At 35.5% G+C, this 25,914-nt stretch overlaps 1 protein-coding gene across 1 annotated transcript in view; it reads left to right on the top strand.

The window, feature by feature from the left end:
- Positions 1-6,047: 6,047 nt before the first annotated feature.
- LOC140154254 (prolyl 4-hydroxylase subunit alpha-2-like) overlaps positions 6,048-25,914 on the top strand; it is a 30,126-nt gene continuing 10,259 nt past the window's right edge. The window contains exons 1-7 of the mRNA XM_072176842.1: positions 6,048-6,239; positions 10,367-10,557; positions 11,872-12,045; positions 14,248-14,432; positions 15,238-15,298; positions 16,072-16,208; positions 17,623-17,796. Coding sequence (XP_072032943.1) covers positions 6,058-6,239; positions 10,367-10,557; positions 11,872-12,045; positions 14,248-14,432; positions 15,238-15,298; positions 16,072-16,208; positions 17,623-17,796 — 1,104 coding nt within the window. The 5' untranslated portion in view covers positions 6,048-6,057. The remainder of the gene's footprint in view (positions 6,240-10,366; positions 10,558-11,871; positions 12,046-14,247; positions 14,433-15,237; positions 15,299-16,071; positions 16,209-17,622; positions 17,797-25,914) is intronic.

Here is a 25,914-nt window from a genome sequence, read left to right as displayed (position 1 = left end):
CAAAGTAAGATGTATATGCACCATGTGTATATAGCATTTAGAAATTGAAACATGAATGTGTTGCGAATAGTAATATAACATCAAATAAGAATGACGTCTAAAAATATCAACTGTGCTGAACATAGAAAAATATGTACTGATATTTGATATATTTGGTTTGTCGTCATGGATTATACTATTTGCTTGCATTTTATACCATTACCTTAAAGGGCATTTCGTGATCCACAGCCTCATCCCCCACTTTTCTCAAAAAAGTTGAGATTTTTATATCACTGGAAACCTCTGGCTACATAATGTTTATGTACAAAATATTTCTTGCAGATTAATTCGTTTAGCAAAGATATCGTGAAATTTGAATTTCGTTCTGGTGCACCAGAACGAAATTACAACGCATTGTCTATGGAGCAGTGTAATACACATAATCATGCATAACTCGCGAACGCAAAATCGGAGTCAACTGAAATTTTGGGAATATGTTTTTTCGTGGATATCTAATGAAAAATGACATAAATAGAGGATGCTAGGATCACGAAATACTCCTTTAATGTAGGTCGTGTTTAATGTTAACTTATAGTTGTTTTAACCAGTCAACTTAAAAGCATACATATGTCTTAACATCCGTCAGTCACCTTTTCTATATTTTTGTTACTTTATGCTAGTCCCAATTATTATTATTATTATTATTATTATTATTATTATTATTATTATTATTATTATTATTATTATTATTATTATATTAATATTATTATTATTATTATTATTATTATTATTATTATTATTACTACTACTACTACTACTATTATTATTTTGAGAATGACAATTTGGGGTGCTGCTTAATGCTCTGCGTGCTGGCTATAGGCTTCAACATAAAAAGCCCAAATTTTGAGATATTTTCTCTAAATATTAAGAGCTATCTCAACCAATCACTGAACCAATACAAGGCTTGTTTGTACTCATTTTAATGCATTTTTGATACTGATTCCAAATATGGTCATGCAAATGTGCAATTCTGAAATTATAGAATGCAAATGAAATTACGCTTTTATTTTAACTCTTAAAACCTACGTTTCCGTTACCTTTTTCCATTTACTTCATTTTATTATCGTATTATAGATAAGTCCAGCAATACCGTATACCTATTAAAAATTAAAATTAAAAAAATTAATTTCGGATTTATATAGCGCCTTTTTCCAGCTAGATCTTGAAGGATTCAAAGCGCTGTAATTTCGCTGCCATGGTGAATCATCACAATCAGATCGCATCATCTAGGCCAGTTGCAGCCGAACCTCAGGCGCAGACCTATCCGCACTTAGATTGTAACATCCACCAATTATCTGTGCAGCTCCCCAAATTCCATTGGGTGACGGCGATATCCCCATCGGTCATGGCTGTATTATGGCCTTGATGCTTCAAAACAATGTAAAAGTTTCGTAATCCTTCTAACTATTATGTCTATCATGTTGTGTATATCATTGTATGATACCTTCGTTCCATGTACAAATTTATCTGGCTACAGGTTAAACATATATTTGTCGATATATCAAATTCAGGCAATTGTCATATTTGCTGGTATTTTTTCTTTAATTAAAAAAAAAATAATACTTAAGCACAATAATCGCAGTTCAGTCAACGTAGGAGCTTTAAGGTACCTGTCAAGCGGTTTGTAGTTATTTGACCATTCTGACCAAACAGCGATTTCAAATATTTTTATTATTTCAACTTCAAGAACAAAATTCAACACCTACTGTTTTAAAACGTAGAATTCCTAGTTCGGGTGATTTTTGTTGTGCATTTGACAGTTGATATTTATTCTTCGTATCAACTGAAGTAAGATTTGGTAATAGCGTTTTGTTGATTGAAATATAAAACATCTAAATATTTTCAATTACGTACTTACTTACTTACTTACTTACTTACTTACTTACTTACTTACTTACTTACTTACTTACTTACTTTAATACTTACTTACTTTACTTACTTACTTACTTACTTACTTACTTACTTACTTACTTACTTACTTACTTACTTACTTACTTACTTACTTACTTACTTACTTTTACTTACTTACTTACCACTTTAACAAAAAGATAGCTATAAAAAGCATCATGTTTAACTGTTGTACACAGGTTGTTTTACGAATTTACAATTGTACGTATCAAATATGTCCATCGCTTGTATTGTATTGGTTCATATTTTATCCATTCCGTCTCTAGAAGGGTCAGAATGTCAAATAAATGTTTTTGGGTTACACCAAGAAAACAGGTTTAACACTCTTGTTCGTTTATCATGTTTCTCTTCGTCAAATAATTTCCGACAAATTTCCGACAGATTTCCGCAGTGCGAGTTATCTTCGCTTATTTGAAGTCAGCACTACAAAGGGAGAAAGAAAGAAAGAAAATTCTTTCAGATTATGCAATGCACAGTTTCCAGTAAATATTATACGTCATTTTTGTTCATTTGACACGTCATAATCGCGTACAAATAATCATCTTCGTCAGTCTAATTGTCTTGTCTTTCTTGATTGCATTAACAATTAATTTCTTTATTCCATTGTAACTAAAACTATTTCAAAGCTTTTCTTCCGTATATTTTTCGTCCGGTTTATCTCCTCCCTCCCCACTAGAAATACCCACGTATGCATTATGTTAATGAAAGTAAGAACAAAGGTCACTTTCAGAATCAACTTTACGTATTTAAGTGTTGTTTTTGATATTCAGCAGAACGGGTTTACTTTCAGGCTCTTTTCATACCTTTAATGAATATTTAATTTGAAGAAATATACATTCCAATCACGTCCACAAACTCGGATATATCAATATCTTGCAAGAAGTGATCAACTGCTACAGGTGAAAAGAATTACCCCAGAAAAGCACAGTGCATTTTGGGGTTTCCATGCTTTTACCTAATTTTTATATTGTTATTCAGAAATGTGCATTTCTTCTGTCTTACCATATGTTCATATAATATTTCATAAAAGATTGATAGATTTCCGGCATTTATACAAGAGTTGCATTCCTTTTCATTTACGTCATTGTTCAAAATGTCTCCCAAATCATCACTTACCAGAAGGTTGACCCAATTTTTTTCTCGGTTGTTTGAAAAAGTGAAGAGCAAAAAAAAAAAAAAAAAAAAAAGGGGGGGGGGGTTCAGGCGCTAGCGCCCTAAAAGCAGCACATTTTTTTTTATTTTTTTATGCTTTAGCAAATTTTCCGCCCTTTTTTATTTACTAATTCTTTTTGCCGCCCTTCGTTTTTATTTTTTGAAATTCGCGATCTAATACAAATTTTAGGGCAAATTATTGAAAATTTAGTAAACTTTATCAATCTAATGATATGTATATGTACTTATGCCTACAGTGTATGTAGCTGGGAGGAAAAGCCGTCGATCATTTGAAAATTTTGACCTTTCGTACCTGACATTCGTATTGAAGGTTTTAAATTTTAAAAAGGGGCAAAACAAAGGGGGGGAAATATCCAGGCATTTTGAGCGAATGCAGGGTTAAGGGGTGGGGACGCGACATTTTTGATGATTTTTTGGTCAAAACTCCCACCATACCTCTGGCGGTTTCTGTGTCACATATTTGGAGGGGAAATACACATAAAACTGCTTGTTCATAATCATGAAATTTTATACATGGCTGACAAATACCATTTAATATCGCATTCTAATTTTGCTAATGTTAAACACCTGTGACAGTGCTGTAATACGTGTACATTGTAATACTAATAGCAGGGAGAATAAAGCAATAAAACAATCACTTGTATTCTATTCTACTGTCAACAAGGGAAACATAAAGGTAGACTTTCCCGTCTCTGGATGCCCTCACAAAACAACTGCATCATCTAAAAGAAAGAAGATATATTATTAGGATATTGGGAATTAGAATGTTAAACTAGCAAATAGATCCTTTCAGTTTAGTCTACTATGACTATCAGTCTCATGAGGATCTGGTACTAGTATCTCATTGGACATTGAAGAAATAAAACTGAACTGAATTTGAATTGAACATAATGTAGTCTATATAATAGGGTAAATCGAACATGTAAAAATAAATGTTTACTTAGGGTAAATAGAATTGCTCAAATACGCGTGCACAATGTGATACTAATAACAGGGAGATAAATAAAACAATCATTTGTATTCTATTTTACTGTCAACAAGGGAAACAAAGGTAGGACATTCCCGACTCTGGATGCCCTCACAAAACAACTGCATCATCTGAAAGAAAGAAACATGATGCAGTCATGCCTACAGTAGAATTCACTTCGACGTTTGCAGGACTTAAACCCCATTAAAAGCTATTAAACCAATATAACACTCATTGAAAACAGCTCAACTGATTAAATCAGATCTTCTCTGGTTGTGCACATGTGTCTGTTTTACCTGTGCGGTATCGCAATGAGCTGGTATTATAGTTTCAGTTGGGTAACGCAAGGTAACAATGGTATGTGGGCCTTTGTTCATGAAATGAGACAATGGTCTGCTTATTGTTAACCAGCATTCTTGAAAATGAGCAACATAATGATTGTTGACTTAACACGGTTTGGAAATAATTTCTTCATATTTTTTGGTGTTATCTGTCGTTTACATATCCTTCCTAAAACACAAAAGTGCGAATACTTCCAAACACCTAAATTAGCTAAAAATTTAGGGCATGTTACAAAACTATATTTTCTAGAATTTCATAGAATACTTTAAATGTAGCTTGTACCGTTATTTTGTGGCATCCTTCAGAAGTGAGCGACCCGTTACAAATATTTTCGGTCAAATCTCCATTCAATTAACACGGGGAGTTGGCTAGCTATATGAGCTAGCTATGCCTTGCCCTCACTCATATTTTACCAAAGTGCGGCTATTTCTGAACATCTAACCTAGCTGTAATTTTAGGTCATGTTAGAGAAATACATTTGCTAGAAGTTTGGAGAATACTTTAAATATTGGCCGGTTATTTTTCACACAGTGATGTTAACTAGGCAAATGCCTATACTTCTAAACATACACTATTTGTAAAGGTCGCGCGTCAATGGTGAGAGTACTGTGTATTGTGTACAGGAAAACGGACAGTAACTGCAGTATGAGAAGATATATTATTAGAATATTGGGAATTAGAATGTTAAACTAGCAAATAGATCCTTTCAATTTAGTCCACTTTGACTATCACTCTCATGAGGACCTGTATTAGTATCTCATTGAATATTGAACAAATGAAACTGAACTGAACATAATATGAATTGAACATAATATAACCTATATACAGTAAGCCAAATAATTAAGGTACCAGTTGTGTTCACCCCTGTATATCCAAATTAAAGATACATATGTCAAAATTAAAACAAGCGGCTAATACCTGAACTCTTTAGCTCTGATTCAAGACCTTATTTGTTGAAATTGGTTTAGAATTAAAGAAACGGTGATCTAAAACCTACCGAAGAGACGAAATCGAAAGTTGCACTTTTGTGTTCTAATCGATGAAAGCATGACGCTAGTTTTAACGTGCTAATCAATGGAAGCACGGCGCTAGTTCCCTTGTTCGCGAACGGTTTGCGTACAAATCAATAGCGCATGCAATGGAGGAAACTGCAACTTTTAAGTTGGCACATTCCTTGGGATTTTGGATCGTCGTGTCTTTATTTCTTGAACAACTTCAACGAATGAGGTCTTAAATTCGAGCTAAAAGATGCAGCTATTGGATGCTGGTTCCAATTATGACATATTTGTCTTTGTTTAGGATATACAGGGGTAAACGTAACTGGTACCTTAATTTTTTGGCTTACTGTATAGTAGGGTAAATAGAACATGTAAAAATAAATTTTGCTTACTTTTAGGATAAATAGAATTGCTCAAATTTTATAAAATGCAATACGTCGTTAACGTTGTTACGTTGTTAATCGGTTTTGATGCTAATTAAGTCTGCTGATAGTCGATTTATCACATATGGTTCAATCGTTACAAATCCACAAAGACGTAATTAATAATGTCAATTCCTGTGGTTTGCTTCTCTTCGTTTTCATATGCGCAAATTAAATAATTGTATCAACCGAATCCGCCGAATTCGACATGCACTGTAACCTAACAACTATTGTTATTTTAGCCGTAGCCTGGCTAGCTATTGTTGCAAATGGGCATTTATTTTCTTCGATGGCAAAACTAGAACCACTCTTGAAAACAGAAGAAGAACTTCTGGACTCCGTTCAGGAATATGTGCGTCTTGAAAAACAACGACTGTTCAGAATGGAAAGGTTTGTAGAATGTTTATGATCAAAGAATATAGTTATGGTACACTTTCTATAATCAGGCATGAGAATGGCGTGAATTCGGCTTGTAAAGGCCCAAAACAGGCTGACAAAATTAAAAATGCGTAAATTTGGACAACAAAACTGCCTGAATTCAGGGAAAAGCCTGAAAATTCTCATGCCTGTATAATGCATTTCTCCCATTTCAATTTTCTATAACTGATTTGGGAAGGGTATATCATCTCTGGTTTACGATTTTGTAATTCCCGACGTGTGTGTTGTTGTTTTTTCGTTAATAAAGTAAATGTAAATATCCGTGTTTTTTATACATTGATGTTTTAATTTTTTTTTTGGAGAAATGATTTGAGAATGGAGTATCACTTTTTGAATGGTTCTGAATGTTTGAAGATAGCATGTAACCTACCCCTCTATGTATGAAGATAGCATGTAACCTACCCCTCTATGTATGAAGATAGCATGTAACCTACCCCTCTATGTATGAAGATAGCATGTAACCTACCCCTCTATGTATGAAGATAGCATGTAACCTACCCCTCTATGTATGAAGATAGCATGTAACCTACCCCTCTATGTATGAAGATAGCATGTAACCTACCCCTCTATGTATGAAGATAGCATGTAACCTACCCCTCTATGTATGAAGATAGCATGTAACCTACCCCTCTATGTATGAAGATAGCATGTAACCTACCCCTCTATGTATGAAGATAGCATGTAACATACCCCTCTATGTATGAAGATAGCACGTAACCTACCCCTCTATGTATGAAGATAGCATGTAACCTACCCCTCTATGTATGAAGATAGCATGTAACCTACCCCTCTATGTATGAAGATAGCATGTAACCTACCCCTCTATGTATGAAGATAGCATGTAACGTATGAAGATAGCACGTAACCTACCCCTCTATGTATGAAGATAGCATGTAACCTACCTCTCTGTATGAAGATAGCATGTAACCTACCCCTCTATGTATGAAGATAGCATGTAACCTACCCCTCTATGTATGAAGATAGCATGTAACCTACCCCTCTATGTATGAAGATAGCATGTAACCTACCCCTCTATGTATGAAGATAGCATGTAACCTACCTCTCTATGTATGAAGATAGCATGTAACCTACCCCTCTATGTATGAAGATAGCATGTCACCTACCCCTCTATGTATGAAGATAGCATGTAACCTACCCCTCTATGTATGAAGATAGCATGTAACCTACCCCTCTATGTATGAAGATAGCATGTAACCTACCCCTCTATGTATGAAGATAGCATGTAACCTACCTCTCTATGTATGAAGATAGCATGTAACCTACCCCTCTATGTATGAAGATAGCATGTAACCTACCCCTCTATGTATGAAGATAGCCCCTCTATGTATGAAGATAGCATGTAACCTACCCCTCTATGTATGAAGATAGCATGTAACATACCCCTCTATGTATGTGGAAATAGGTTCATTCGCTACACATCTTTTTAAGAGGACAATTTTGACACCTCTAGGAACTTGATGATAAGCTGCATTTTTGTTGAACATTTGACCTTGTCGCTAATTAATTATGCACATTAGTTAATTAATATGCAAATCTAATGTTGATCAGTACTTAACAACATAATGCTTCTTATATGGTGATATTATAAAGTCGGTGTGATGTTTAGTTGCAAAGATACGTTAATCACTGCTATAACACCTTATCAGTTCGTTCGTTAGTTCGTTTGTTACAAACGCTCATTTGTTGGTTTCATACTGATACAATCAAGGCTTGTCATTGGCTGATACGCCACGCCGCGGCAAGTGATAAGACTCTGAACTAAAGATGTCAACAACTCGTACCGTAACTAACAAACCCATGACCTGGGACCCATGACAACCAAGAGGTTTGGCTTACAAACTGAACAAAATATATTTAGGCTCATTAATCTATTGGCCTTTATTGTAAGTTTATTTCTAAAATTAATACACACAAAGATTACTCTACTTCCTTGTGTTGAGTTTCATCATAACATGTCCACATTTAAAAAAATTATTACACAATCATGACAATAACCAAAAATGTCAAACTTGAATACAATGTTCAATCTACACCTTCCTATATTTTGTCGAGCTTGTTTTTATACTTAACACCAACTTGTCGGTGTTCTGCAGATATTTCATGAAAATGTCAAATGAGTTATAGTTTAAAGGTACTATTCTGTAATTTTCTCTGATAAAACAGAAACATTCTGTAAAAACCTTGAACATTAATGGCAGCTAAACTGACAGTTTTTTCATACGGACGTCTGAAAAGAAAATTCTTCATTTTAAAACAGAAAGATTAGCCAATGTGAACAAAACCACCAAACGTAAACGTTCTGTAAAAACCTAAAAAAAAACCAACAGAAACATTCTGTACAAAATCGGAATGGGTGACAGACCAGCTGCTGTCAATGGGGTATTCAAATTAAAATCCATACACCCGCTATTATATTTATCATTTATTTATTTTATTTATTTATAAGACATGACATGACCTTAATCTACCACATAGAGGGTGTAGATTTCAAATAGAGTCACCCATTCAGGTAACTCCATTTAAAATTCACGCTCTCTGTGTGAAACATTAAGGACATAGGGTGTATGGATTTTAACTGGAATAGCCAAATTATCCATGATTATCTGGATTGGTTTTACGGAAATATTTCTAACAGTGTGACGACGTGCACATGTTAATGTTAATGAACATAATTATTTTAATATAGAGCCCGGTGGGCATTCCCGTGACATACGTCATGTGCCCATGAAAAGACCCCGGTATTTTTGGCAAATCCTACACCCAATGACCCCGTTTTTTCAGCAGCCTACACTGAATGACCCCCTTTTTTGAACAATTGGTCCTCAAAATTGAAAATTGAAAAAAAAACATACTGCAGTTACTGTCCGTTTTCCTATACACAATACACAGTGATCTTACCATTGACGCGTGACCTCTACAAATAGCGTACGTTAGAAGTATGGGGATTTGCCTAGTTAACGTCGCTGTGTGAAAAATAACCGGCCAATATTAAAAGTACTCTTTTAAAATTCTAGAAAATATAGTTTTGTAACATGTCCTAAATTTTTAGCTAATTTAGATGTTTGGAAATATTCGTACTTTGGTGTTTTAGGAAGGATATGTAAACGACAGATAACACCAAAAATATGAAGAAATTATTTCCAAACCGTGTTAAGTCTGCAAACCACCATGCTTCTCATTTTCAAGAACGCTGGTTAACAATAAGCACGTATTGTCTCATTTCGTAAACAAAAGCCTACACAGAATTGTTCTCTAGCGTTCGCTTTATAATCGTTCACCCAACTGAAACTATAATACCAGTTCATTGCTCCATTGTACGTGTAAAGCAGAAACATATGTTGTGTGTATTTAACCAGAGAAGATATGATTTAATCAGTTGAGCTGTTTTCAATGAGTGTTATCTTGGTTTAATAGCTTTTAATGGGGTTTAAGTCTTGCAAAGGTCGTGGTGAATTCTACTGTAGACATGACTGCATCATGATGAATGAGCTTTGTCTATTTTGTTCTGTAAAAGGCTATTCTTGATTGTTAATGATGTGAAATTTTGGGCGCTCCCATACAAAATCACCCCATTTTTGACATTGCCAACACCGAATGACCCTTTTCTGAAAATTTCTACACTGATAGACCCTAGTTTCGTACGCTGGTGGGCACAGGTACGTCACTGTTAATGCCTAGATATACCCGACATGAAAAATAATTAATAAAAAATATATAAAAAAAGACCTCAAGCCTTGAGCCAATGCTACTATTGCTTTAAGCAATACGGAATGTTAAGCCACACTATTTATTATTCAAGGTTGTGTCTATTCTGTCTTCGACCTGACAACAGCCACGCCCACGGTATAACCCGGTACGGTTGTAACTTGTAGTAAATCGTGTTTATGCCAATATGCCTATTATTGACATACAAAATAAATGTATTATCAGCAGATATCTTTCAGTTTGAAAATCTGCAGAACTATCCTGTGCTCGGTTTGGAAAGCTATAAACTGTGAGTGTGTTTGTTTAAAATAATATAAGAAAAATAAACAAGCATCTAAATCTATTTCATACAGATTGGTTGAGGAAATAAAGCAAGAACGAATCAATCCATCCTCAGCACCCTCAAATGGTGATTCACCAACGCCCACTGGTGGTAATTTCATCGATCTTGGTAATCCGATCCAATCCTACTTATTGCTACGGAGATTGCGGCACCAATGGCATGAAATAAAAGGATATGCTGCAGATTTGACGAATCAAATGCGTATGTAAACTAATTAAAACAGGTCTTTATGTCAATTATCACATACGTTATAACGAGGATCATTCAAAACGTTCTGACTGAAGTTCGTAACGGAATTCCCAAGAGTTGGGCTACATGGGTGGAACATTTTAGAGGGGAAAGACACAGAAGGCCACACTTGAGAGTCGTTATTGGTCAATTTGGAGGAGCTCATACCGAATCGTTTATGTGTATTTTCATAAAAGTTGTCGAAAGTCCACACACAGGTCATATTCAAGTTAGGAAACATCGCCAAATAGCCCGGGGGGGTCACTCCCATTGTGGCCTGTACACCATCCGCGATAATCAACTTTTGAAAAGCACCCTAAACAAGGATTTAACCCTTGGCTAAAACAATACCCTAAACAGGGATTTTATTCCTTGCATCAAATTTCATACCCTAAATTTCATTTCCGCGTATTAGCAATTGCAATTTTGCTACCCTTTTTCCCAATATTTCATGTTTTTGACACCCTAAATGCGTTACGCGCGTATCGTGCTTACCCACGAAAAACTACCCTTTTTACGCGTTTTCATTATCGCGGATGGTGTACAGGCCACAATGGGAGTGACCCCCGGGCCAAATAGGTAATGGTTTGTAGGGTTGTATGTGGATTAACCTTCTTTGTAGTTTTCCCCAGTAACGGAGCATTCTAGTGCACACTATTCTTCGTCTGACTTATTTTACATGACGAACAATAATGTGAGATCAATTTCGTTGAAATGGAGCTTTTCTCTGTAGATCCTAAAATTTGACTTTTGACCTTTTTTTCTATAACTTGAAAGTAGTACGTTGATACAACAGTTACAACTATACTTTCTCTGAATCCTTAGAATGAGAGGAATAGTTTGATGTGGTTTATAATCAAAATACTTTCGAAAAATTTGAATCTTGTGTAACCTTTTTATGTCACATTTGAGGTCTTTCGACAACTTTTATGTACAAAAGGAATGAAAATAAGATATATTGTGAGCGCCGCGGTCACCTTATCTGCTAAATACTTTTTGGGTTGTTTTTGTGTGGAATAGAGTTCCGGAATCCGGATCAAGATATTTTTACATAAAAGAAGCTGAATTAAGCTATTTCTGATGCTGATAAGTATGGACAAACTTTGGGTGATATGTTAAAACCATGAAAACTAGACTTTGACCAAAACTGAGTGCGTAATGCGTGTGAAACCTCACAATGCCCCCATTACACTCATCGAGCATTACAGTGCTGAACGTAATAAACCAAAACAATCCATTTATCAACGCTTATACTCTAATTTATATTGCTTTTTATAAAATACAAAGATTACTTGGAAACTTTTAGAAGGCTCTGGAATTCAGACGGGACATATCCATTGAAGGAAGACCTCACAGGATCAGTTAGAGCTCTGCTGCGCCTTCAAGAAATTTACCAACTGAAAACATCAGACCTGGCACATGGTCAACTACTGGGGCAGCAGAAATCAGCACCCCTGCTTGGTGAGTTGTACGTATATCCCGCAGATCATACGCGAGTTTTGGGATTTTCTACCGGAAGTCAATATTTGGCTGAAGATCCTTCCCACAGTGCTGTAGGCGAACAACAATAGACACAGCTCTGAGGTCAATCATGGGTTAATCCAGTTGGCCCAACATTAACTTAGAAAATATTCTTGATCCTTCACACAGCTCAAAGAGTTTGCCATGATTTCCCATGGATAAGTTCTGTAGATTTAGTCCATTGACTAATATAAGGTCACTGACCATTGTTGAGGAGTTAAGAAGATAAATAAATGCCAGAAGCTATTCTATTGTGGTGGATATCCAACTTACAGTTATGTCAACATTTGGTTACTCATCCACAATAAAGGCAAATAATGATTATCTGTTTCTGTTATAATGAAATCACTGTGTATACATCCATCCTAAAATCTGATTGCTATTATTATATGGGTGAATGGACAACAAAAGAATTGGTTTTCCATAGGGTCTGTACTTAAGCAATTTTTGGAAATGGCTGAGAGAATAAAAGTCTTTATTGGGCGAATAATCGTGTGTAATGTGACTTGCGGATGGTACAGAAACTCGAAATCAGCATATCCCTAGTATTAGCAAATAGCAATCCCTCATTTCAAATCTTTAGTTTTGGTTTCTCTTTTGTTCAGAAACCAAAAATCAAGGGATTAAAAAGTAGAGCAGATCTGGTCTGCGTTCATAACACTATTATGCTGGGAGGACACAGTATAGGGTATATAATCAGAAGTATACAATAGCCTATTGTGCTAACATAATTATTATCATGATTGATATCGGAAATCTATCCCGCGGACGACAGTTGATGCTCTCTGTCGAAGGTGGCATATTACACTCACGAGTTCTAGGCCTAGAAATCATATACATGCGCGTATATTGAAGGATGGGGTGGGGTTGGGGCTTGGTTTGTTTGTTTGTTTGTTTGTATGAAACATAAATGATGCATGGATATGATTTGATTATGAATTAGTTTATTATCCCCGGTAAGCACAACCCAAACCTCTATAAGAGGGGGCTCCCCTCCCCCCACCTATATAACCACCTCTTTTCACTAAGTGGCCCCCTCCTCCCCTACATTCGATATCTCCTCTATCTCGATCTCCCCTCCCCCTTCTCTTTTCACTTCCAATTAATGCTCTCTCCCATCTGTTTCTCTTTCTCCCTGTCCTTACCCCCTTATCTCCCCCACACACACTCCCCCCACACACACCACTCACAATCTCTTCTCCCCTCTATCTTCTACTTTTTGCAGTAAAAATTGCTTCAGTAAAAGTCATTAGGTTATTAGAGGTCATATAATGGCCTTCCATCGATTCTGGTACATGGGATTAAGGACATGAATCGATTTTGTTTATAGCACCTATGCAATTATAAATGTAATTTTGTAATGTCGAATGCAAATATTTCGATGGTCTATATTTTTTCACAGGTGAAATAGCTTAGGCTTATTCGGTTTTGTAAACCACGTCTTTCAATGTAGATTACCATGCTCGATTTCTCTCCTCGTGAATATTGCACTGCGAAATTTAAACATTTCTTTTGTACACTTAGAGTAGGTAACTTCAAATCAAATAATTTTACGATTCACACCACTTATAAGAAACTGAAACCAAAACCGAAACTGACTGACACAAATGTTCGGTTTTAAACAAAAGGTAGAAAGAATGAGTTCGATATCTTATGATTTAAGTGGTTAGGCAGGACAATAGGAAACCACGTGACCAAAACCAAAACCAAAACTAAAACTAAACATTTGAAATGAGGCAATGCCTGTTATAGAATTGCAGATTCATACGTACTTTACGTAGTGGTAATAAAATTAGAATATTAATTCAAAATTAGACTTCAATACTTCTTGTTTATTTCGCTTACCGGGAGCGCTTTCGAATATTCCTTGTCGTCAGCTGATGCTGTTAGCTATGTACCAATAAAAACATCAGAGATAAAAACCCAAAATTACGAAAATTTTCACTCTTTGCGGCATTTTTGCACAAAAAATGGTTGATTTTGCCCCCCTGAAATTCACTTTGCCCCCCCCAAAAAAATAAACAATCTGGCGCCGCCGGTGACGACGAGAAAGTTCCTGAAAACCGCTCCCGGTAAGTGTTGTCTTAAATTATGCTCATTGCCTATTATGTTTTATAAAATTACTTTTCTTTGATTATAAAGCTTCTGATTGCTTCGACATCGGCCGTGAAGCGTGGATACACAATGAACATTACTATGATTTTCGAGTAGTCGCGGAGTGGATGATGGAAGCACTCCGCAAAGAGAAACAAACAGATGAGTCTTCAGAAACTAACGTTACACGAGAAAGAGCTGAAAAGTTGCTTACACTGTCAGAGGGAGATGAGGTACGTGTTGAGGCAATTATGGACATTATGCTAAAACATCAGAAAAGAAACAATGACTTTAATAAAATCTGTACACTAAACTAGAACTGACTCGCTCGGTGGCATGTTATGCAAAGAATGGGTAGAGATCTGCAAACTGTTGGAAAAACATGATTAGTACAGGGTAGTACTAATATGTAGAATGAGTATTGCATAATAATAATATTCCCTTCAATGACAATATCCGCATGGGTTTAATCGCGTTTTCTTCCCATGTTGTCAACCTCGCTGAACAAGGAAGGCCCCTTTATCCTTTTCTGACGTTTTTTTTTACATATTTGTAATATTTCCACATGTCCCAACTTGCACCTAAATGGAATCAGCCAAATTGTTTGTGTTTGTAGGTCAACAGAGCAAAGTTCGACTTAAAGTCATAATTCATGAATGACCTAAATGTTTTTACCGTCAGATATGTCCAAATTTGATTTTGACCCCAACAGATTCGGCAATACAAAGAAAATCACTATTTAATACCGGCGCATAATGTCGCCAATGTGAGCCACTCTTGTCTATCGCGATTGAATTTGGGTCTTTTGATGTGTTGTGACCTTTTCGCACACAATAAATCTGGTAATATCACGTAATATTTTGATTTATTATTAAATTTCAGATTTTGCCAGAAATACAGCATATTAGGCTTAGATTTTTGTTGGGTATCATACGTCATCAAAGTACATTGCATTAGTGTACACATCTAGATTTCTAGGAAAAATTGAAGGTGGGTCATTAGAAAATGTAACAAGTTATAAATCTTTTCACATTTTAGGCAGCCAATGTGCAGAATATGCAGAATGCAATGAACATCGTCTATCAACTTGTAACACAAGGTATGAGTACTCCATAAGCTAAGATATTATTTTTTATTGTAGGCTAAACTGAGTAGAATAGTTTTAATATCAACAATAAAGATGTCGCAGTATGAACACCCTAATTAAAATGAGAAATTAAAAAACCAAGAAACTAACAAATATCAGGTCCTTTAAATTTTTCAACATCGAAAAATATCAACCAAAAAAACTCGTCACTAGTTGGAAATGGAGGAGCGCAGTCCATTTAAAGAATATATTCAATTCATTCTGATTTTGAAAATGACTATAATAAACTACCTTTTTTTTTGCCCGGTGAGGAAAATAGTAATGTTGCATAAACAGTGTGCGGCGTGACGCAGTAAAAAGTGCCCATTTCGATATCTTGCGGCCGTTAACCAGACAAGTTTGTGTCAAACATGCAAATCGCAACCTCTGTTGTACTGGAGAACTCACACAATATGTACCGCACCGTATGAATAAAATCAAGTTTTGATACTCCGCTCTTGCTTTATCATGATGAAGAGTAATTCATTGCCTAATTATAATGGGTTCTTACGAACACAATTTATCATATTAATTAAATAACGTCAATTAGTGACCTTATTCCGTCACCGAGAGTGATTTTGTAAAATAGGGAGACGGGCGTATAATACGACGAAGTATAGAATCTCAACTTCTCTATTCAATCTAAATAGAGTTTTAGAGCTTCGTCATCAATCAAACAATCGTTCAATCAATCAACCAATTAATCAATCACACAATCAGTCAATTATGAATTACCATGTTTACAGATTCAAAGAATGAAACACCAGCTCCAAACCTTCATAGGACATTAACTGAACGAGTTTCAAGTACTATGCACATGGAAAATGTAACCACAGTAACTCGATACTTTGCTCTATGTCGCGGCGACGAGTCTGTTTTAAGTGTAAGTGTACATGTAGTACCAGATAATAACTTGAAGTAGTGGCGTAGCTAGGCTTTTTAGAGGGGAGGAAAGGGGACAAGGTGACTTTCAGGAGGGGAAAAACTTGAGTACAATAATGTCAAAAGGCCTACCAATTACAATACTGACTTTAAGACTTGACTCACTCAAACTTATTTTGTTTTCGATGTCGAATAACTTGAATAAGTATTCGTTTTTAATTAGTCTTTTTTTTATCTTCTAACTATAAATTAATGTTTATTAAGGGATCTGGAATGAGCGTTTCGACAGTATTTTTTGTGGGACATGAGAGCACATCAGATATATCGAATTGGATTCTGAATACGAAGAATGTCTTTCTTACATCAACTAATGTTCATTTTTTTTTATTCACGGTATAATACAAATTTTATGACAAATTATTAAAAGTTGATATTTTTGATATATAACAGTCCGTCCTCGAAGTAAATTTTATAAATTTAATGATATATTCTTAAAGTGTATGTAGCTGGGAGGAAAAGCCGACGATCAATTGAAAATTTTGACCTTTCATATTGAAGATATGGATTTTTTCCCCAAAGACCTATATACACGTTAAGTATAAATCATCAGATTTATAAAGTTTACTTCGAGTACTGTTAAATATCAAAATATCAATTTTAATGATTTGCCATAAAATGTGTATTACATTGCGAATTTCAAAAATCAAAATTATTTGATATCAGAAGGACATTCTTCGTATTCATGTGAGAATGCAATTCGATATGTCTGATGTGCTCTAATGTCCCACAATAAATACTGTCCAAACGTTCATACCCCTTCCCTTAACAAAGTAATACTAATAGCCATCGAATATTCAATGTTCCATACTATCGCTTTCAAATATTCGATGTCGAAAACAATCGAATACGTTTTTCGAATGACCGACCTGCTTTCCAATAATTTTTATTTTGTTGACCTCACAATTTATTTTGTTAAACTCACTGCGCATGGTCAAATAGTGTAAATGCAACGTTAAGGATCATGGAAAAGTACAACATAAAAAATGTAAACCGGTAGAATATTTACATATTGGTAATAAAGTAGAAGACTTACCCAGCAAATCTAAAAATGTCCTTAAAACGTTTATTCAATACGTTTAAGTAACGTCGGGTTATATAACGTTATGTTGTATTTTTAGGCAAACATTTTGCAAATATTTTGTCAACAGTTGATGATTAACATTTTGTTTGAATGTTTTTGCATCACGTTTTCAAAAATGTTTTCTGAACGTTATTAAAACGTGTTTATAACTTTATTTACAATCCTCCATAAGAAAGTCTCAAATCAAAACGTCAACATAGTTACAATGCTTCTTAAATAATTCACAGCCATGACGACAATAGACACAATTTTCCGTATAAATTTATCTTAATAGAAGGCTAAGAATCCACGATTACTGGTTTGTCGCTACAACCATCACAACCGACCAGGGCTTCGGATACGTCCGGCTAAAGAAGAGGTCTTAGCTTCAGAGCCACCGGTCGTGTACTATCATGATATGGTAACTGATCACGAGATAAACCTGATAAAAGAGAGAGCTCTTCCACTTGTAAGTATTTTTGTATTCTATATTTTAAAGGGGTAACCTAGTATTGATTTAGGATATGGATTACGGACCTTTAAAGGTCATATATATTGCTCCTACAACATCATATCATTGGCAAGCTAATATTTTGAGGACAATGAAAATGACTCTCTTGAGAAAATAAGACGTTTAAAAATAATATTCCGCAAAAACTAACTTAAACGATGAGTTCCTTCGAACGAGACAGATTTGACCTAGAAAAAAAGTTGACGTTGTGAAATGACTGTGCCTGCTTTGCCAGAAGAGACTATAAACATTCTCAATGCACAGAACGTATACTGTTGTTGTTCACAGAAAAAAAAAACACTCTGAATTAAGTATTACAAATTTAATGGTTTAAACATATGGATAAAATCAGCCGCTTCTTTTTTATATATTAATAAATTGTGATATTACAATTCATATGTATATCAATATCATGAGAAATATTTGGGCTAAAAAATAAAATAATAATTTGAGCTTAGAATTTCAGCGTGATCAATCTGAGACTTGCATATAAACCGTGTTAAGTCCACAAACTCGTGTATCTGATTTCCCTGTGCGATATTGTAATGCTATAGTTATTATAGTTTCAGTTGGATGAAATATTACAAAGCAAATGCATAGTAACAATACTGTGTGAGGCTTTGTTTCCGAAATGAGAACAATAGTCTGCATATTGTTATGCAGTATTGTTATAGTAAATAATAGTACAACTCATTGTTGCTAATGTCAAACTTGTCAAAGTGATTGTGATTGTGTCACACAAGTAAATGTCATTTACTTTTTTAAAATTAATTTCGCTTCAAACGGGAGAAGAACGCGTACGGGCCCGAACTTTACCCACACAATTTCTCTTTTTTCAGGAGAAATACGCATAAAAAAATTGCAACGAGTGTCAACTTGTAATGTAATAATTCTCCTCGAATAGAGATAAACTTGGTTTTTTTTGCAATAGACCTGCCCTTTAAAAGAGACATTTGTGTGCAAAGGACCATGGACAAGTCACAGCTCTTGTATTATGGGCTCTCATGTCCTTCGAAAGGGGCATATGAATAATGTCCGTGACCAGAGTAAATTATACCATGGAAGAAAGAGATTGAAGGAACCACAACGAACGCATTCACTTTGTCCACTCCCTTTACCGACATTTAATTGACATTGTTATTCATGAGGATTTACTTTGATCAATACCCCGCGTTAAATAGGTGATTGGTATTGTACTCCATGTATTTGCATGTCTTCTGGAGCGTGTCTGAAGGATGATTTGAACTAATGACCTTCCGTGCAAGCACTCTATAGGATTTTCTCTGGTGACGTGATCATCGCACTACGAACTTAAACACTATACCGCTGTATCTAAATACTCGACAGCTTTGTAAGGTCAAACTTTTCACTGTGAGGTTACCACACTTGCGCGGAAGCTGTTTTGTGTGACCTTTATGCTAATTCGGTGACCCGTGTTCACTCACGCTGCACTGCACTTCCCGCCGTGAATCAAATCATCCTCCAGACACGCTCTATAAGATATGCTAAGGGACGCACCATTTGATACTCAGGGGGGAGTAGGAAGTTTTCAACAAAAAAAACTTCCCCCACTACATGAGCAAAAAAAAAAAACTTTCCCCACCAACACTAAAAAAAAAAAAAAACCTTCGCCCACCTAACTGTGTATAAATGCATGAAATTAAAAAAAAAAACTTGCCTCCTTTGGCGGCAAAAAAAAAAAAAATTCTTCCCCCGACCCAACTTCCTACCCCCCCCTGAGTATCTAATGGTGCGTCCCTAATGCATGGAGTACAAAGAATTACTTTGATCAATACCAGTTAAACAGGTGATTGGTATTGTACTCCATGCATTTGCATGTCTTCTGTAGCGTGTCTGGAGGAGACAAAAATAAAAACATGTTTCTCGTCCGGGTTTTAAAAAAAAAGGAGGAAGAGGGGCTTGAGGCCCTTTTATTTTATTGTTCTGCTAGGCACGCCCCCGCTAGTGATCACAGAACCATCCAGAAGTGTTTCTTGCATATTAGCAAGGCTATAGAAAACATCTCAACTTCCAGTTTTGTCTGAATTTTAAAAAATAAAAATAAATTTGAAGCGGCCTCAAAAAAGGAAGCGGGAGGGGACGAGAAACATGTTTATTTTTATTCGGCCTTATGATCTTCCGTGCACCCTATAAACGGGAAAATCCGAAATATTACTCAAATTTGGTCCAACTTTGGCGTAAATGTAACACAAAACTAAAAAATGTAACACGTTAAAATTTGCACTGTATTATACTGTGTAGTTTTCCGATGATTAGAAAAATCAAAGTATTCATCGGAAAAATCCAGGAAATTGTGAATTTTGCGATGAAATTTATACCACAAAATGTTCCAGAATTATCAACTTGCCTAAAACTTCCGATGATCAAAAAGATGTGCGCTGAAAAATGTCATTATTTTCCTTATTTCTTCGTCGATTTTCAAGGTTTAAAACACTTTGTGTACATTGTCATTTTGTCTAAATGCGAGTAGAAAGTTGTCAGATTCAAAACATCATTCAACCCTCAAAGACCTTTCTAAAATCCCCGTACCGAACACACGAAGATTAAAAGTTCGGCTGGTCATTCGGCAAACATCGGCAGGATCTCGCTGAGTCGACGGTGATTGGTCCAGCGGCTGGAGCATGCGCGAGTAATTTAACAAGCATTTGGATACAATTATATTTGTAGTGCATCGGTCATTGATGGCCTACATCTTTTTCTTCCATTTCGCCCAATTTTCCCGAACTTTGATGACTTTTTTCTCAGAGTTGGCAGTCTTTGGCACTGAAACGAGTTAGCTAGTTACGATTATACACATATAAACTATTAAATTAAACAGGTTTCATGTACCGGACTCAACCGGAACATTGTATATTATGTAAGAACATTTTGCATCTATTTTTCATCGAAAACGTCACCAAAATCTTACCTTATTTGCTAAAGATGAAACTCAGCAAAAAAACGGCCGATTTTGATGATTAAAATTAAGAGAATAACGGACCCTTGGTCAGAACCTGAATCCAGTCCAAAATCAAAACCACAAAGGGATATAAATATGAAAGAAAATATCCGAAATATGTCTCACCTTGTGAAACTAATAAAAACGAAACATTTTATGATACATATATTATACATATCAAAACACTACTTTCTCAACGTGTCTAAGGAAACTTTACGTGTTTCCCAAAATATACTACTTTTATCTTCTGAATTAGAATAGTAGTATAGCTTTATATGGTCATGTTGAAGAGATCTAATACTACTCATATCTCTCGAAACTTAGTAGTATTACTTCAGACATGCATATAAAATTGTCTTTATTTCAATAAACCATGTAAATAATTCAGGCTTTAAAGCCTATTTTGTTTCGAAATCTTTCAAAACATTCAAATTCTTTCCAAATTTCCAAAACAATCTTCTACTCAACCAATTGAACACTTCACTGTCTTTTAGTAAAAAATGTCTGCGTCAGCAGACTAAAAATTGTAAATTAACACTAAAAACAGCAAGGCCGCAGGGCCGGCAGGCCTGAGGCCGGTGACTCCATACGACGACTAAACACTCCAAGTGAGTTTATTTTATATAGGCCCCGCAGGGCTAGAAAGATCGGTAAACCGCTAAAGCCCTAATGCAATCTCTCGCCTCTAGAGCTATTACAAAATTCCCACTCATAACGGTAATCAACTTGATTTTATCCAATTTAGGACATTCTGAAAACCGTTGCTAGAAAGCATACAGCTAGCAAGACGTGTTTTGCCAGCTGTATGCAGGCTGTTAAGCAATAACACGTTTCTGGAATCTTTTCCTTCGTCAGTTGCCTGTATATGTAGGTCTAGATTTTTCTTATGACCCATGCTTAGAATTCAACATAAATAAATTCGACATGTCGAATCTATGTACCTTTTCTGTACATTAATAAAAGACCAAGTATAGCAGTACAAATATCCATCTCGGATCTCTCGTACGTGCGAAAGCTATTGTAAGCTCATAATATTTATATACGACTACCATCTCTGGTCTTTCGTACCATATTACTAAAAAGCCTACATGCATAAAACTTGGCCTATAAACACTTTAGTTTGATTCCGTGAAATCAAACCGCACGTATATCCTCACGGATCTCTCATGCAAGTGTGCATACATTAATATACAACATAGAATCCGAACTCGGATCCATGTCTCGGTTATCCAAATTAAGAAAACCGGTGGGTTCTTATTGAGTACAAAAACCATTTCTGGACTTTTGTATGATTTTAATGGATAACAACATCCAATCTTGTTGAATTCATTTTAACTGAAGCTCGAATTAAAGCTTTCTTTATATTTCAAAAAATCACATTCCAACTGAAACTAAAATCAAGCCCATGTTACTTCAATGAAGTCAGAATGTGATGTGCAACTCTCTCATGTGTAGTGCGACCATGGCCTATGTGTAAACACTTCAGCCAATCCAAATATCGACCACACCATGCACGTACAAGTCACGTGCAAAGCACAAATATCCATTACGGATCTCTCATGCTATTCAGACTATTGTATTGTTACTATAACAATAGTATAATAAATGGAAATAAACAACCACCATCTTAATTAGGCATGTTGTCTGGCGTTTTTTATGACTTGATAGAAAGACAGTCACCGCCTTAAATATCGTGGGAATGATAAACTTTTTGAGAAAATTCAAAATTTGGCTTTCCATTTAACTTAATGGTGCCTTTTAAAATTTAAATTTCTTAGCATAGACTCAAAATTCGTGCCTATACCTCGGTCAGCTAACTTGCCTCCCGGTAATATAGTTATAAAGCCCAGGTGCACTTAAAGTGCTCTCTGTGCCTCGACTATACCTTAAAATAGGCCAGTCGGGTTTAACATGCACTTCCAAGTTCAAAAAGGATGTGATGACTTCATGACTGTCAAGTTCACAAAGTATATTTTTGTTCTACGAAACTATGTGTTTGGTTGGTAAAAGAACCGCATTGAATAGACGGCAGAAGATCTAAAGAAACTACCAATCATATATTTCAATGCTAAGTACCCACGCTATCGTGGTCGGCAGAAATAGTCAATCTCATATCGATTGAACTTTTCAATGGCGACTTAATATGCAAATTAGGTACGCCTTCTTACAGAGGATGGTTCATAAAGACACAATTCGTTTTTAGAAATATGTTTTCAAATTTAAAAGTTGTTAAATTAAATATTAATTTCAAATTTGAAATACAAATTGGTACATGTCTAATAGGACATATAAAGGCTTCGTATGAACCTTCAAAACACAAAATATCTAAAATAACTAAACAAAACCCTTTATGGAAAATCATTCGAAACTTTCAACGAGGGATAGACTATCCACAGACCTAAAAAGGTCCGTGTGCCCATACTATCTGTCCCTTCCGTCGAACCCTCAAGTATGGCTGCGTACCACAGAGAGATACCGCTACAAACCGGGGTAAAATAAACAAAATTAAGAGAATAACGGACCCTTGGTCAGAACCTGAATTTTCTGTACATTAATAAAAGACCAAGTATAACAGTACAAATATCCATCTCGGATCTCTCGTACGTGCGAAAGCTATTGTAAGCTTAAAATATTTATATACGACTACCATCTCTGGTCTGTCGTACCATATTAAAAGCCTACGTGCATAAAACTTGGCCTATAAACACTTTAGTTTGATTCCGTGAAATCAAACCGCACGAATATCCTCTCGGATCTCTCATGCAAGTGTGCATACATTAATATACAACATAGAATCCAAACTTGATCCATGTCTCGGTTATCTAAATTAAGATAACCGGTGGGCTCTTATTGAGTACAAATACCATTTCTGGACTTCTGTACGATTTTGATGGATAACAACATCCAATCTTGTTGAATTCATTTTAACTTAAGCTCGAATTAAAGCTTTCTTTATATTTCAAAAATCACATTCCAACTGAAACTAAAATCAAGCCCATGTTACTTCAATGAAGTCAGAATGTGATGTGCAACTCTCTCATGTGTAGTGCGACCATGGCCTATGTGTAAACACTTCAGCCAATCAAAATATCGACCACACCATGCACGCCCAAGTCACGTGCAAAGCACAAATATCCATTACGGATCTCTCATGCTATTCAGACTATTGTATAGTTACTATAACAATAGTATAATAAATGGAAATAAACAACCGCCATCTTAATTAGGCATATTGTCTGGCGTTTTTTATGACTTGATAGAAAAACAGTCACCGCCTTAAATATCGTGGGAATGATAAACTTTTTGAGAAAATTCAAAATTAGGCTTTCCATTTAACTTAATGGTGCCATTTAAAAATTTAAATTTCGTAGCATAGGCTCAAAATTCGTGCCTATACCTCGGTCAGCTAACTTGCCTCCCGGTAATATAGTTATAAAGCCCAGGTGCACTAAAAGTGCTCTCTGTGCCTCGACTATACCTTAAAATAGGCCAGTCGGGTTTAACATACACTCCCAAGTTCCAAAAGGATGTGATGACTTCATGACTGTCCAGTTCACAAAGTATGTTTTTTTGTTCTAGTACGAAACTGTGTGTTTGGTTGGTAAAAGAATCGCATTGAATAGCCGGCAGAAGATCTAAAGAAACTACCAATCATTTATTTCAATGCTAAGTTCCCACGCTATCGTGGTCGGCAGAAATAGTCAATCTCATATCGATTGGACTTTTCAATGGCGACTTAATATGCAAATTAGGTACGCCTTCTTACAAAGGATGGTTCATAAAGACACAATTCGTTTTTAGAAATATTTTTCAAATTTAAAAGTTGTTAAATTAAATATTAATACAAATTGGTACATGTCTAATAAAACATGTAAAGGCCTCGTATGAACCTTCAAATCACAAAATATCCAAAATAACTAAACACAACCCTTTGTGGAATATGATTCGAAACTTTCAACGAGGGATAGACTATCCACAGACCTAAAAAGGTCCGTGTGCCCATACTATCTGTCCCTCCCGTTGACCCTCAAGTATGGCTGCGTACCACAGAGAGATACCGCTACAAACCGGGGTAAAATATACAAAATTAAAAGAAAAAACGGGCCCATGGTCAGAACCTGAATCCAGTCCAAAATCAAAACCACAAAAGGGTATAAATATAAAAGAAAATATCCGAAATATGTCTCACCTTGTGAAACTTATAAAAACCTGAGAAACGAAACATTTTATGATACATATATTATATATATCAAAACACTACTTTCTTCAACGTGTCTAAGGAAACTATACGTGTTTCCCAAAATATACTACTCTTTTCTTCTGAATTAGAATAGTAGTATAGCTTTATATGGTCATGTTGAAGAAATCTAATACTCCTCATATCTCTCGAAACTTAGTAGTATTACTTCAGACATGCATATAAAATTGTCTTTATTTAAATAAACCATCTAAATATTTCAGGCTTTAAAGCCTATTTTGTTTCGTAATCTTTCAAAACATTCAAATTCTTTCCAAATTTCCAAAACAATCTTCTACTCAACCAATTGAACACTTCGCTGTCTTTTAGTAAAAAATGTCTGCGTCAGCAGACTAAAAATTGTAAATTAACACTAAAAACAGCAAGGCCGCAGGGCCGGCAGGCCCGAGGCCGGCGACTCCCATACGACGACTAAACACTCCAAGTGAGTTTGTTTTATATAGGCCCCGCAGGGCTAGAAAGATCGGTAAACCGCTAAAAAGCCCTAATGCAATCTCTCGCCTCTAGAGCTGTTAGAAAGTTCCCACTCATAACGGTAATCAACTTGATTTTATCCAATTTAGGACATTCTGAAAACCGTTGCTAGAAAGCATACAGCTAGCAAGACGTGTTTTGCCAGCTGTATGCAGGCTGTTAAGCAATGAACACGTTTCTGGAATCTTTTCCTTCGTCAGTTGCACTGTATATGTAGGTCTAGATTTTTCTTATGACCCATACTTAGAATTCAACATAAATAAATTCGACATGTCGAATCTATGTACCTTTTCTGTACATTAATAAAAGACCAAGTATAACAGTACAAATATCCATCTCGGATCTCTCGTACGTGCGAAAGCTATTGTAAGCTTAAAATATTTAT

This window comes from Amphiura filiformis, chromosome 6 (assembly GCF_039555335.1).
Source record: "Amphiura filiformis chromosome 6, Afil_fr2py, whole genome shotgun sequence".
Classification (NCBI taxonomy): Eukaryota; Metazoa; Echinodermata; class Ophiuroidea; order Amphilepidida; family Amphiuridae; genus Amphiura; species Amphiura filiformis.
This window is presented reverse-complemented; position numbering and strand designations above follow the sequence as displayed.